General features: G+C 35.4%; 1 protein-coding gene across 1 annotated transcript; it reads right to left on the bottom strand.

Annotated features, from left to right (window-relative positions):
- Positions 1 to 1,365: 1,365 nt before the first annotated feature.
- Positions 1,366 to 7,462, bottom strand: LOC120014131 (probable terpene synthase 6). Its single transcript, XM_038866052.1, has 10 exons — positions 7,320 to 7,462; positions 5,891 to 5,998; positions 5,455 to 5,623; positions 4,092 to 4,200; positions 3,929 to 4,018; positions 3,543 to 3,834; positions 3,135 to 3,353; positions 2,417 to 2,555; positions 1,744 to 1,989; positions 1,366 to 1,656 (listed from the first exon to the last, which is right to left on the bottom strand). The coding sequence occupies exons 1-10, from the start codon at positions 7,460 to 7,462 to the stop codon at positions 1,366 to 1,368; spliced, it is 1,806 nt and encodes a 601-aa protein (XP_038721980.1).
- Between the last annotated feature and the right edge of the window lie 8,098 nt (positions 7,463 to 15,560).

Below are 15,560 nucleotides of genomic sequence, written 5' to 3'. Positions count from 1 at the left end.
GGGTAGCAGTGGATAGGAAGAGGACGTAGGAGTAATGGGCCCTTTGCTGGTGATAGATGGGGGGAAGAGCTAGTGGATGGAGTACTGGGCAACAATAGATAGGAGGGAGGACGTAGAAGGAGTACTGGGCCCTTTGCTGGTGATGGGATGGGATGGGGAGGAAGGGGAAGTGGAAGGAAGCCCATTTCTATCAAGTCAAATGGGAACAATTAGCCCATTACTTACGAGCCAAATGCGAACAGTGAGCCTATTGTTTGATTGAATCTTGAAATTGATTTTTTTTCCCGCTCCATAACCAACGCTCTATAGACGACAAATAGTTCGTCATTAGTTATATCTTTTTTTAAAACTACATGAACCAATTTTATCCTAAACCATTTTAAGCAACTTTTGATTTCATATGCTTTGGAAAAATAATTAAGGTTCGGCCAATGTTGTGGCTCATCATTTAGCTAAGCCAAATAGGAACAATCAGCCCATTTCTGTCAAGCCAAACAGGAACAATCAGCCCATTACTGACGAGCCAAATGCGAACAATCAACCTATTACTAATGCATATGAGGTTTTAGAGATGGGTTATGGTTGTTTTGAGTAGTTGATTTATGATTTCTGGTTTTTGCGCAATGACCAACGCTCCATAGACAATAAATAGTTCACCATTAGTTACAACAAATAATTCATTCTCAATTTGTCGTAAGCAGCTAGTATACTTAGTGTAAAAAAAATTGACGGGGCCTGTGCCCCCATTGCTAATGGGTTGGGTCCACCACTGCCTCTTCTCGTGCCAGCCTGTCAGGGTATTATGCTATTCTCGTGCCTTGAAATGATGTTAATCTTGGTATCATGGATTGTTCATAAATTTCTTTGGAATTCATTCACTAAGAATTGAGAATGAATGGATTCTTCAGATATCTATATGTATATGTTGATAATATGATGAAGCTTCAAAACTACTAAATATTGTTGCTTTGCCCCCTACGGCTACTTCTCTTAAGAATATTAGAAGATGGTTTCCCTATTCCTCTGGGAGAACTAGCTAAGCCGGAAAGAGTAGTTCAAGTTCGATCCTTTGCTGGAGGAGGGTTACGTATTAATAATAAATTCTTATTAATTTACAAATTACTACATGGTGAACAATAATTAATTGATGTTTTAATGAAAGAAACTAGTATTCATAGAAGATTCAGTTGTCCACACTGTAAATAGTATTCAAGCGATGCATTCTCTACATACCCTCCCCTCTGTTCAGAACTTGACAGGGAAAGCACATGAGAAGTTTATATCTGCTCACAAACACGTTTAATTATTTAGATAGATTTATTACAAGCTTGTAATGAGGGAAGTGATCTTGCGCAATATTAATTGTTAAATTTTGAGTTTTTCTATGAACATTAAAGATATCAATTCCTCAGCATATTCTGGTTCTGTATATCCATCTCCAAACTGGAACCATGGTCCCATGCTCCGTGCCAGACCGATGGCCACCGATATGAGATGATTTGAGATAGGAGTTGGCTTCATAAACTCCTCGTTGATGATCTTCCACTGTTTTGCGATCATCTTTTCAACGTTCTCAATCACCTCCTCTTCTGAGAGACTATATTGCCTCATATAGCATTCAATACTTGAAGCAGATTGCCCAGTTGTTTGCTCTCGCTTAAAGAAGACAGAAAAAAACAAAACAAGGATTTTAACGATTACATAGTAGACATCTATATATATAATAACTAGTATATCACATACCTTATGGGATAGGATGTCGTTGGTAAGACGAAGGATTATGCTGACTGCCACTATAATTCTACGACTACTGTGAACCCATTCAAATGCATCAGCTTTTGCATTTTCCATCCCAACAAAAGATGCCGCAGTCATTAGATGACCAATAGCTAAGACAAGTGCAGTCATCATGTATTCATTAAATGAGGGAACGTATCCTTTGTCAAACCACTGAGTTTCATTATGATAGGCATCTGAACCTTCCTTAGTCTTGTTTTCGCAAACAAAACAAAAGTTAATTAATTTACTCAAATCAGTTGAAGCAATAATGAAAAACGCTTGCTCTATGTAGGATTGGGGGAGGACCAGTGCACCAAAAACATTTTGAAAAATCATATATAGATGTGTAATATTTTTCATAATAAATCCCATGACATTTTTTCTTTTGAAATTTTTTTCAAATTCAACATAAAAAAAATTACAAATTTAAATCTTAAATCGTTGGATATAAACTCAAAATATTCGGTATTTTGATCGAAAAAAAAAAAAACATTAGATTCATTATGCTAATAAATACTATTCATCTATTACTTTTCAAAATTTTCCAAGATTTTTTTGGGTGCACCATTGAGAACAGTGCATAGTGCACTTGTCCTCCCCGAATCCATATATATATATGAATTCGTTATTAGCTTACAAATTCCTTCAGGCGAGGGACACTATAAGGTCTTCCTTCAGCGGTCATTTCCTTGTCTAATTCTTCATAAAGATTTAGGAGAATGTGATAAAAATTCTTCAAATAATCGGGCACTAGATCCATCGCAGACATATCCCACCTGAACGCGGATGTATCAATTAGTATCACGCTATTATATTTTGGAATAATAATATTTTATTCCAATGATCCACTCTAATTTTTTTTTTTTAAATCCATGAGGTCCATAAGATTGATTTAATTAAGAATAAATTATTTAAAATATCTTTCTTATTGACCATACTACCCTCAGCCCTAACTTGTTTTACTTTCAAATTTCAACAATTAAATATATTATCTGATGATTACCCTCGGCCCTAACATGTATAAACTCTAAACATTTTTTTAGAGTAATGTTATAGACTCCCGATTTATGACCCTTATTTTACTCTTAGTATTATATGACATGTGTGATAATCATTGACTGTAAATATACATATAGAATTCACTTAATATCCAACATTCTGCATAAATTGGGGTATCAAACGTTTCCTTTTAATTAACTGATACGTATGATATAATAGACACCATCTCGGCTTGACTTTCTTACACACTTGTCCAACTAATTGAGTACCAGCTGGTAACCTTATTCAAACGTCAGACTTCACCGAATCTTTAACTAGGGAGAGAGAAAAAAATATATAATAAATGGATGTCAAACCTTCGAATGGCGTCTGCAAAACCTTTAAGTTCTTCAGGTGTACCGTAGGAGTCGTATACATCATCGATCATAGATAGCAACATCATCGTTTTGGTAAAAGTAATTCTGGCTCGTCCATAACGTGGGTCGGATGTTGATACTGCTCCCCAACAATCCATCTCTACGATTCTATCTCTCACAAAAGAGCACTCGGAAGCTAGATTGGTCTCCTTCCACCAACTGCGGAACAAGTAATTAAATTACTAAGTTGCATTCTAATACTGTGGTTCTGAGGTTAATTATGATGGTGGAAGTAGCATCTAATATATACACACACACACACACCTGGTGACATAGTAGAGCTCCTATTGGTATAGTAATTGCACTCGATTGAAGTCCAACTTTGCGAATTTGAGAATCTTGTCATGCCTGCACTCCTCCTCCTCATAGAAAGGAATATACTTTCTTGCCTCTAATCTTGGGATCGCCTTGTGGAAGGGCTGCTCCAAGGCATTCATTATATGTTTTGCTAGATGCTGGCTTGTCTCCTTCGCCAAGGCCGCCTTCAAGTGAGTTGTCGTAAGCGAAAGGGCTTTGCCTAGAATATCTTCTCCAAGCAGGCTAACATGACAAGCTTCATACAAATTCAACATTGCTTTTGTATCGCTCACAAGATTTGCCTTCAACTTTCCTTCACCATCCAGGAATTTATTGAACACAACTGATGATTCATAAATCACATATACAACAAGTCATAATCTTTACCATAACAAGCTGCAGATATAATTACTATGTATATAACAATTGATGTGTACCACAAGATATATCATATCCATACTGTCGACATAACCGGAACAGACGAGCCATAGTATCCAAATCATAGTCATGATCACGGAAAATGTTATCTTCCCCGTAAAATAAATGATGCAATAGGAGTTCAATCCTTAGTTTCATAGTGATATGCCAGGCCGAGCCTACATAGCAAGTCAATCAAATGAATATTCTGGACTGGATTGCTTGTTGAAGCCATTAACATATCCTTCACTTCTTTTAGAACATTTACCTCTCTCGTGTATGATTCATATTCCTGCATATCACCATGGAATTAATATTGATTTATGCATAATGCAACACACACACATTGTAGAACCTAGGCCACACAAGAGGGGGGTGAATTGTGTCCCCAAATTCCTATTAGGAATCCTCTTCAATAAAATTGTTACACAAAACACAGACAAACAAGATTTGGTCTCTAAAAATCCTAATCAGATTCAAACTAGTACTAATATAAGTTTATCTCACATAGAATCACGGAGGTCAAATAGAAGCAAGTATATAAGATATAAAATCAGATTAAAGCAATAAAACAAAACTATAAAAGAGTAGAGTTGAGAGAGATGCAAACAATGATTTACAGTGGTTCGGAGACTTCACCAAGTCCTCCTACTCCACTCCCTAAGCACCCTTGCTTAGGAGTTCAATCCACTACGTAAACGGTGATTTTCCGCAGTTCACCACCGAAACTCAGAGGTTTTCACAAGTTCACCCTCCTAACTTTTACACACGTGGTTTTACAGGCTAACCACAAAACTCTCACAATCCTTACAAGGATGGTATACCCAATTAAGGGCTTTTACAAGTGTTTGACTCAGGTTCTCTCTCAGTGTTTACAACAGCAAACTAGGAGAACAAGGATGATAGCTCACGGGTAGGATATGTGAATGAAGTGTATAGGAGCTTTAAAGAAGAACAATCAATGAATACAAGTATGTGATACTCTTTGGTAGAAGAACTTAGAATAAGCTTGCTTGCACTTGGAGAGATTGAGAATAGAAAATCGGTTCAAGAGAATAGCATAAGTTCTTCAAATCTTCCACTTACTGAATATGTTGCATATATAGGTGTGCCACATAAGGTTTGAAAGCCCTCAAAAGTCTCCTCACGATTTCAACAACTTTTTCCTCTTGAATTTCACCAATCAAGCTTTGTAATATTGTCTCCATAAATTCAGCAATTTCATCCCACATTTACCTCTTCATAGATTGGGAGACTTGACTCCATTTTAGTTCGCATAAGATGGAAAACAAATCAGCTTTGACTTTGATGTAGACTAGCTAGGGATTTCTCTTTCATGAATATGGAAAGTATCTTCAGATTGCCTTGAATTTAATCTTCATGAAATAGGAAATAAAATCATCTCCTTTTGACTTGATATGATCGGCTGAATTCAAATCCCTTTCTTTAGTTAATTGGCTTCTCTTTGATAGATATGGAATGTAGCTTTAAACTTCCTCACTTGCCGTGTACTCATTTGTCTCAATGTAGACAAGGAAAGTCTCACGATTTGATTCATTGCTTGGCTGGTCTTGACTTGCATCATCTTATTTGTTTCCTTCTTAGCCGACTTCATTCTTGCATCATATGGGAAGATCTCCTTTAAATGCTTCAGTGATTTATGCTTTCTTGAATATTTGACTGAGCTCTCATGAATTACTCTTCGAAATAGCTTCCTTGATTTCAGATTTTAAGTATGGAAAGTGGAACTTTCACTTAATCACAAAATATTCTCCACGTCAAGTACGCATAAGGATGGATATTGAATTTTCTTCATATGCTTGGTTCACATACCTAGCATGAATAAGGAAGTAACGTTATTTCTTGTTTGTTTGTTTTCACATAAAATTTCCTTCTTCACTTTGTCTTCAAATGGCAACCTTGAATAATAATTCAAACGTGCCATGTCATCTACACAAATATAGCATGCTTCGCCACCTCACTTGCCAATATGGCATTTTCCAAATTTACTCCAATTTGCATCTAGTGGATTGCCAAGGGTACTTATGAATTTCTTAGCAAGCCCTAGGTCTTCCAAGACCATTCTTGGACTGCCGGATAGCTCACATATTCATTGGAGTATTTAGACTTAACCTGAAATATTCTCAAAAATGCTTGTAAGCTCGTTTGAGGTTCATGCTTGAAACATAGGTTAGTTATGATCAAATAATTAAACTTCTAGCATATATAGCATTATAAGTATAAGCAATTCGCAGATAAATCATGTAGTTAAGATATAATCATAGTTCACACTCAAGATCACGTATTCAACATGTATTTTGGTGAACCATCAAAACATGCTTTTTCACATTTTAAAACATATTCAAGTCGATTATGCTCACACATATTTTGACATACAATCATCAAAAACACACATATATGCGTCACTACTTGCTTGGTGTAGGATGGTAAACCTCGAGGCACTGCAGACAGTGTTGTCATTTTTGTTCTTACAAATCGTCTCAGATGATATGAGTTGCAATTAAGAAAATCAAATGATGCTATTTAGAGAATGTTAGCGGATCTTTTATCTTACGCCCTTTTGGAGTTTGAACAATTAGGATAATCAGATTTATTAATTATTTGGGTGATAGCATACTTTGTGAATCAGATTTTATTAATTATTTAGATAAACTTGTATATTGTGATTCTCGATTACTAAAAAATAATTTACTATTATTATTATTATTATTATTATTATTATAAAGTAGGAAGCAACAATGTTAAAAGTAGAAAGCTAATAATTTTTTGGAATCTATGTATCACCAGAAGATGCCGTTAACTTCTTTTCACATACAAAAAAAAAATTTACTTAAAATATATTAATGGTTCTATTCTTAATATAGTTTTTAAACCCGACCCGCGCATCGAACCGTCAAGGCTGAAGGTTCAAGGGTTTCGAGGTTCAACCATTATGATGCAGGTTGAACTGCATATTTTTTAAATAATAAAATAATAAATATTTAGTTATATATTATATAATTATTAGTAATTTAGTATATACTATATAGTATATAATATACTAAATAAGTATGTAACTATATATACTTAAACAATAACTTCATTAGTTCATTAAGCAATAAGCCAATAACACTACAATTTAATATATATGAGATATATTGTATTATATTACATCTAAATATATTGTATATAAATATTTTTTGAGAAGTATATTGTATATACATTATATAATATATATTACATAATATTGTATAATGGAGTCTTCTAGAACTAGACTCCTATATATATTATAATCAAAGTCTATAATACAGTACTATTATAATATTATATTTGGAGCTTTCTAGATGTCTTGCTAGCTTTTTCCCTTCGTTTTCTCTTCAACAAAGAGAGAAAATTATAAAAAAAAAAAACCAGACAGAGGCATAACCGACGTTCATCACCACCGAAATCTCCTCAAAGTGAAAACTCTTCACTGTACCTCTCCACTTCCCTGCCGAAGTCTTTGTGCCCCCCTCTTGCTCATGGCCTGGACTCTTGCTGCCAATATCACTCATCTCTGATCTGCATCGCCATCACTGATCTACTCCAGTTTCTCCATCTCGCTGATCTGCTTACCCAACACCAATGGTGTCTCTTTGTCACCAATCTGCTTTGTCCACCATCGTTGATCTGCTTGTCCACCGTCGATCTAGTCGATCAAGCGGGTTTTCATTAAACCGCACGGTTCACGGTTCGGTGGTTTTACGGGTTTAACTCGCGGTTGTCCACGGTTCATTGCTTAAACGATCGAACTACATGAATCGGCCCGTGTATATCTTCGGGTCACGGGTTTCACGGTCTGACCGACGAGCCGATCCGGGTCTGAAAACTATGATTCTTAACAGCAAGTCTTAATTTATGAGTATAATTAATAATTTTAATATGAAAATTTGAAGATTGCATATGACATATCCTTGGATTTCTTTCATGAACTTACCAAGATACCTTCTTATTTTTTTTCTTTTCTTTTTTTCAACTTGGTTTGTGTTCTTCGGTCTTTATCATCGTTGGGTATGCCCTTGTATAATTGTACTTTCTTTTTAAATTTTAAAACTCATTTATCATTAAAAAAAAGAAGAAGAAGAAGAGAATCACAAGGAGGAGGAAGACTTTGAGATTTTCTATTGAGGTGGATGTAAGAAAATCCAATTCAAAAAACTTTGTGGTAGCGTGTTGTTTGTTTGTGGCCTCATATCTAGTACGATTTGGTTCTTAAATGAATCATTTATTATTGAGAGGTGTTGGATCTTAAATTATAAAACACTTTGTTTTTCCTAAATTTTTCGATGTGAGATATTTATCTTAACAGTAAATGGACTGTTTTCTAGAGAGTTCATACAACATCATAGGTCTTCAATAACATATAAAATTGTTGTAGAAGTTTAAAAAATCGTTATTGTAGTTTAGATTCATATCGCATATCTAAAGAGGACGTTTGTATGGTATCGTTCTTTAATTATAAAAAAACGGTTATTTTACCTGCTACACTTGCTACCACTGCCTATTCATATATTGATGCGTATCAGGTGGCTATTTTTTTCATAGAGAAATATGATCGCATGGCATAGATGGGATGTCATAATATTTACAGAATGAAAAGTCATGAATACATATTTCTGTGAAAATCAGCACATTGGCTCACCACTAACTCTCATGATTTTCAAAAATGTTAGACATCTCAGTAAAAAGTATCTCAGTTATCCTAGTAGTGGATCCTGTCCCTTGATTGATATAAGTGTAAGGGCCCACAAAACCTTGTGATTGAATTAGAAAATGACACATCCAATACTGGAATTACTGGATAATTTTACTAGGATCCCTATCACTTCTGCATGATTTTAGCCTAATTTTGATGTTTAGGTCCTAAATTTCATATTTTATGTTTCCGTTTGTTTTGGACTTTTGTTTTCAATTTTTAATCTTTGTGATTGGTCCTATTTCGTGTTGAACTTATTTCCTTGTGAAAGCCCTAGGTCCTTGGGGTTTAAAGTGCTTCCTCTTTTGCTTTTGCTTTTGTTTTTGGTATTGATTTTGGGTGGTATTGAATAGAAAGAAAAAAAAATCCTAAGAGTAGGGTTGTCCATGTTTTTTTTTTCCCCCGATTTTGACATAAATTTACCCAACCGATCAGTTGATTGTTGTAGATTTTTCAGTTATCGGTCAGTTTTTTTTGTTGGTTCTTTAAAGAAATATAAATTTTTTGAAAAATAATTGACCGATCATGTAACGACCCGTCCCGGAGGGGGTCTGCGGAATTACTAAATTAATCCCAAACACATAAATTCCATTCAAAATCATCCAAAGTATTTATTTTAATTAAAAATAAATTCCAACATATCCTTAAATATAATAAATAGGATAAAAGCATACGGAAATTCAAAATAAGCAAAACCTACACTACCCATAAACCCACAACCATATCCATGGGAAAATACTCACGCCTCAAGAGGCTGGCCGCCATATGCATGCTCACCTGAAAAGCAGTCCAAAATAGAGGTCGAGTTGTTTAGCCCAGTAGGGGTATATTATCCAATAACAACCTGGTTACCCAAGAAACGGATACCTAAGTGAATCAACCACAAAATAGTCATATACAATATGAGAAAGAAAGTAGAACAAGTTTACGAATAAGGCAAACAACTCAAAGTGATGCAAAGAAGGGCAGAGACAATATGAAAATAATCATGCGACAATCACCATCAAATATGCATATATATAAGTATGCAAATATATATGCAATCATACATCTCCACCCAATGTGCATAGCGCTATAAATCATCCACATCCAATCAACATCACACAGTAGTTCGGATTCCCCCTCAAAGGTCGTGACACTCAAATACCCTGTACTATCAAATGAGTAACAGATAAAGGGGATAAATCCAAGACAGTGATCACGTCTCATGGTGGTGATCACAACATGCCAAGCAACAACAACAAGGCCATCATAATAACCCAACTTCACAAATCCACAATCCAATCAATCCATACAAAGTCAGCAAATATCATGATGCATGTATTTCAATAAGTTTCCCATGCACCTAAAACCAATTGCAAAAGTAGTTTAAAAAATATGTTATTTTTAAAAAATATAATACAAAACTCTACGAAGAGTCGTAATCAATTCAAATGATTTTATTCGAATATCCAAACAGTGCATGCTTAACTACATGCCGAAGGGAATATAATCAAGCTCGAAGAACTACGAATCAATGGATAGGCAACAAACAGCAATTCAATGAAATGGGTATTTAACAAGCAAAGAAATATATCACAAAATTTTCAGAACATAAAGTATCGGACACTAGAGGCCAATAAGTGGAGAACCCCTACATGCCATGAAAGGATCAAAAACTATCAACACAACAAGGGTCCAATCAGATACAACATGATACTAATAATTCCTAATGTAGATGATATTAAGGAATTTAGCAAACAAACAAATAACAAGAGAAATAATATCCTAGAATTTTACTGAAAATGAAAGATCGGGTATTTAAAAGTCAAAGAGATCAGAACCCCTAACTCGATAGCAGTGCAAAATCGAATTACACGTCTACAACGTCTCCTCAATCCCCTATAAAATACCGACATATCACAGGTGATTAAGTAGTCTGATGCACTAAACTATCCAAACCAAGGCACTCTATCCAATTGTTCACATGGCCCAAGATCCAAATTAGGGATCAAGCCCACAAGGAGCCCACTTGACCAACTTTCCCAGGGCCAGTGTAATCAAATTAATAGCTAAGGAGCTTAAACAATAGCATGGACCAATTCTTTATTCAAGTGGCATCTCTTCTTTGGTTTCCTCAGTTGCAAACAAAACTTCCTTTTCAACTCTCTGAGAGGCTCCTCTCTTCTACACAAGACCCACCAACCATTTCATCCACCTGAAAAAAAATTAACTCGTTGTTGTTGTTTGTGGTGGTGGTGGTGTCGTTGGAACAGTTGAAAGAGGAGGGGTAGAGAGGGGTTTGGAAGGAGGAGGAAGTGGGGGTTGTGGGAAGTGTAATGTGTGTGTGTTTTTTTGAAAGAGAAGTTTATCATGTGTGAATATAATTATTCTCATCATATTTATTATCATAAACATTTGTATGAAAAGATAATTTTGGAATTTCATTGTGTGTATTAAAAATTTTTTATGGTATATTAAGTAAGTGTGTGCAGTGAGTCCAAACTTGTATGTAAATATCGACTCCCTTTATATATATATTTTTTACATTTCGACCAATTGGGTTTGTGTGAATGAAATGCCATGTTTCATTTGCAGCTCACTTCTCTAACCTTTGATTCTTCTCTCATCTTCTTCCTCTATCTTCTTTCTTCTTCATTGCTTTTACCTGCAACAATATGCAAACTGTCAAAATATATTAAAGACCAAACTTTGTCATCTGCACAAGTTGCCCTAATAGGCCTCACACATGGGCCACAACTTAATACAAGCCAGCCCACAAGTTTTGTGATTAATCTCATCCAACATATTTGATGGTGAGAATGCATCATGGTCGGATATTACTCCAACTCAAATCCCTAGTATAATCCCTAGTATAAATCCAAATTGATGGGCTATATATGTAAAAAAAGTAACATGAATAAACTCTTTCCATTTTGATGTTTGATTAGTCTAAGGGAAATTACCCAATAATGGGAATAACACAATCGAAATTAACATGATAAGATGGAATCTAGCTAGTCATATCAAATGGGGTTGCAAGTTCTACAAATATCGCAAAGACACATTTGGTATACAAATATACTCATATTCTTGAGAATAAATTCTCACATTCCTATTGTAAGAATAAACATTTTCAACTTATGCCTTGCGTAATATTCTTACATTCGATATATTCATTTGACATATTAATTTAATTAAATAATCTCATCCATCTCACAAACTTAACATAACAAGTATATAATTGTCCATGTAGAAATTTACACGAACCACACATCAGTAGTTGGGGTCTATGCTGTGACATAAACTGTGAATCTGTGACTTGCAAGAACAAAGGGAGGGCGACCATTTGTGGCCCGAGGACACTCCAACGTTCAAGTCAATGTCTTTCTCAAGAATCAATCAAAGTATCAAATATCGTAACTCAAAGCGCGTACCTCGTCTCTGGTTGACCGTCACTGTGAGACAACATTTGTTGGGATTATCTTATTCTGGTGGTTGAATATGTTAGGATCTTGCTTTTATATTGACGTTGAGGTTGTTGTGATATGAGAAGTTGGGATTTGAGCTGGATTTGTTGAGACATGAGACGTTAGGATTTGAGTTGATTCTCCGTCGTCTATTTAGATCTTGACTTGACTTCCTAGGTTGACTCTAAGAAACTTTTCTGCATGAGGTCTTATTTTATGTTCTGCCTGTCATGCTAAGTAGGCATAGCATTTTTTATTTTTTTCATACACAATAATATAACAAGAAGGTCATACACGATTTTAATAAAAGAAATGTAATAAAGTTTGGAGGCATTTCCTAATCCAATGAAATTTTGTAGCGAAAGTTAGCAAAAACCAAACTTTCTACCAATATTTTTCTGTTGAACGTGTATCATATATTCCATAGCTTATTAAAGCTAAGAAGTTGAAACGATAAGGACGCCAAGTTATTAATTAATTTCCCAAGTAATGTCAAGAAGAAATTATTAATCTTTGAAATGTGTGATAACTACTTCACATTCTTTCCACTTAACATTGGCATTGGCAGAAATAACAGAAGTTGTTAAATTTACTATTGACTGACTATAAATAGTGAGCACAAATATGCTATCCATATGTTTTGAACCCCGCATCGTGGGCAGAAATTCATAAGTGGTTAGCCAATTGAGTAGAGAATCGACGTGTATATAAAATACTTTTGACAAAAGTAATTAATAGATCTTACCCGGTCTTTCACATAAGAGAAAGCATAGGCTCTTCCCTCATCTTTTGACTCTTTCTCCAATTCATCAAAGAAACTTAAGAGAATCTTGTATAGAGGTCTCATATACTCTGGCAACTCATCCATAGCATCAATGTCCCATCTATTTAAATGAAGAGATGGAAAAAGCAGTAGTCTGTTAGAGGATTATTAGAAACAGAGTTGCAAGTATCAGACCTCTCCACTGCATTCGTAAAGCATTCAAGCTCCAAGTGTACCATATGCATCAAATGTGTCATCCAGAATTGTTATTAATTTCACTAATTTACCCATAATAATCCAAGGACGAGCATATTGAGGCTCGAAAAATGTTCCAATACCAACCAAGAAACTCTCCAGGAGTCTATCTCTTGCGTAGAGAAAGTTCGATTCAATGTCAATGGTGTCCTTGTACCATCTGCAACGAAATTGAACAAAAAAATGTAAGTCTACTGTTATAAATCGGATAATCGAAGAGGTATTGAACAAATCAATGTGGGTCTGTTCTGGACCCTAAGACCCACATTGCTTTGTCCTTAAAAGGGCATTCCAGATTGAGAAATATTGAATGTTTACTTATAAACCATATCAGTGACTCACACTTAACTAACGTTGGATACAAGTTTGATCGACATTTACCTCGACAAATGACATAAATCCAGCTTGTGAAACAACTGTACTCGATTGAAATCCATTTTGGCAAACATGAGTATTGAATCATTCCTTAAATCATCTCTTTCGTAGAGAGAGATGTATTTTCTTGCTTCGATTCTTCGCAATCCCTTATGAAAAGGCACAAGCAGTGGTTCACTTATATATCTTGCAAGATGAGGACTTAACTGAGACTTCAGGTGTCAGGTGAGTCCTTGTGAACTCAAGGGCTTCATCTAGAATGTCTTCTCTTCATCTAGAATGTCTTCTCCATGTATGCTTACATGTGAAGCTTCGTACACGATAAGCAATCCCTTTACATCGCCGGCGAGGCTCTCGTTGAAGCCGGCTTCATCGTTGTTGAATCCTTAAACACATCTGATTTAAAGTTAGGGATAAGTATGGAATTAGCCCCTCTACTTTGCTCTCTTGGTCAAAAAGACCCCTAAACTCTGTTTTGGATCAAAAAAGCCCCTACACTTTGAAGAATGGTACAAGTTAACCCTTCCGTCAATGGGCCGTTAAAAAATGTTGATTTGACACAAATTATCTGACATGACATTCGAAAAAATAAACAAAAAACTCTTATGAAAATGACGGGGAAACCACCTCCATCAAAACCTATCAGATGGTGACACATGGCTAATTTTTTAAAATAATTTCTCAAACGTGCCATCTCCGACGATAATACTCCATCTCCGGTGAAACCTTATGAACAACCAAACCTCAAAATCAAATCAAAAGCAGAGTCACCAGCATTCTTAGGGTTTAAACCATCCCTAATTGAATCGCCTAGTAGTTGTTTTCCCATCATATCTTTAAATCTCAATTCCACTAAACCTAGATTTTCAAATCCCTTTTCCCACAAAGAGAGAAGAAGAAAGCAAAGCGAAGGCAAACAAGAAGAAATTGCAAGAAGGATTGAGGTAAGAGTGGAATGCTAACCTCCCAATCTCCCAATCAAGCTCTCGATGCCCACAAGATTCACCAACATCACAGCAAGTGACGATAAAGACGATAAAGAGAGGGGAAGAAGAGGCCAACAAGAGATAAGGATATGGGTTGATGGGATTCTTTTGTTTGTTGGGTTATAGGTACTAGTCGGTGGCAGGTTGGGAGGCAAATTGTGCTAGTGTTTCACGGCTGTTGGAAATTGTGCTAGTGCTTCATGGCTACCATTGAAGAAGAGAGAGGAGGAGAGAAGATATTAATTTAATATAGGATTTTTATTAATTTGACATGGTTTTTGTCTTTTGACATGTCATTTACACAAATTTTTTTCCCTCCAAATCAAAGCCACATAAGATATTAAAGTCCGCATCAGCATTTTTTAACAGAAGTTTTAACAGAAGGGTTAACTTGTACCACTCTTCAAAGTGCAAGGGCTTTTTGATCCAAAACAAAGTTTAGGGGCCTTTTTGACCCAAAAAGCAAAGTAGAGGGGCCAATTCCATACTTACCCTTAAAGTTATTGCAAATTCTCAGGGTCTGTTTACAGTACTTATTTTCCATGCATTATCTATTTTCATTTTTTGAAAACAAAATTTTTTTTCAAAAACGAGTTTGGTTGTCCATTGTAGAAAACACGAGGGACAGGTAAATAGTCAAATCACTTAAAAATAGACATTTTTTGCTTTTCGTTTTATGAAAAATGAAGACCCTTAGTGACACTATGTGTATATGTGCTTGGCGTGTGTGTTTGAGGTTATAGACATACCAGAAGACATTTTGTAACCATGTTATCTGAAAACTTGAAACAGGAGTGCCAGAAAACTTCAAACAGGAGTGTCGTAGTATGCAAGTCATTGCAATTTTCGTCGAAAAAGATTATTTCAACTTCAAAGATTTGCTTCAGCTGCTGTTGAATTTCATGATCAAAGTGATATGATAATCCCAAATGACATAACGAATCTATCAGAACAATCTTCTGCATTGGATGATCGCTTGGAGAGGTCACTAACATTCCTTAACCTCTACTTTCAGTGCTTCTATTTCCTTAGTACATGAATCAATGGCCTACATGATAGTGCAAAAGAGGAACTGTTCAAGCTTCAAAT

This window comes from Tripterygium wilfordii, chromosome 14, assembly GCF_013401445.1.
Source record: "Tripterygium wilfordii isolate XIE 37 chromosome 14, ASM1340144v1, whole genome shotgun sequence".
Classification (NCBI taxonomy): domain Eukaryota; kingdom Viridiplantae; phylum Streptophyta; class Magnoliopsida; order Celastrales; family Celastraceae; genus Tripterygium; species Tripterygium wilfordii.
The sequence above is the reverse complement of the archived record's forward strand: the minus strand, read 5'-3'. Positions and strand labels throughout refer to the sequence as shown.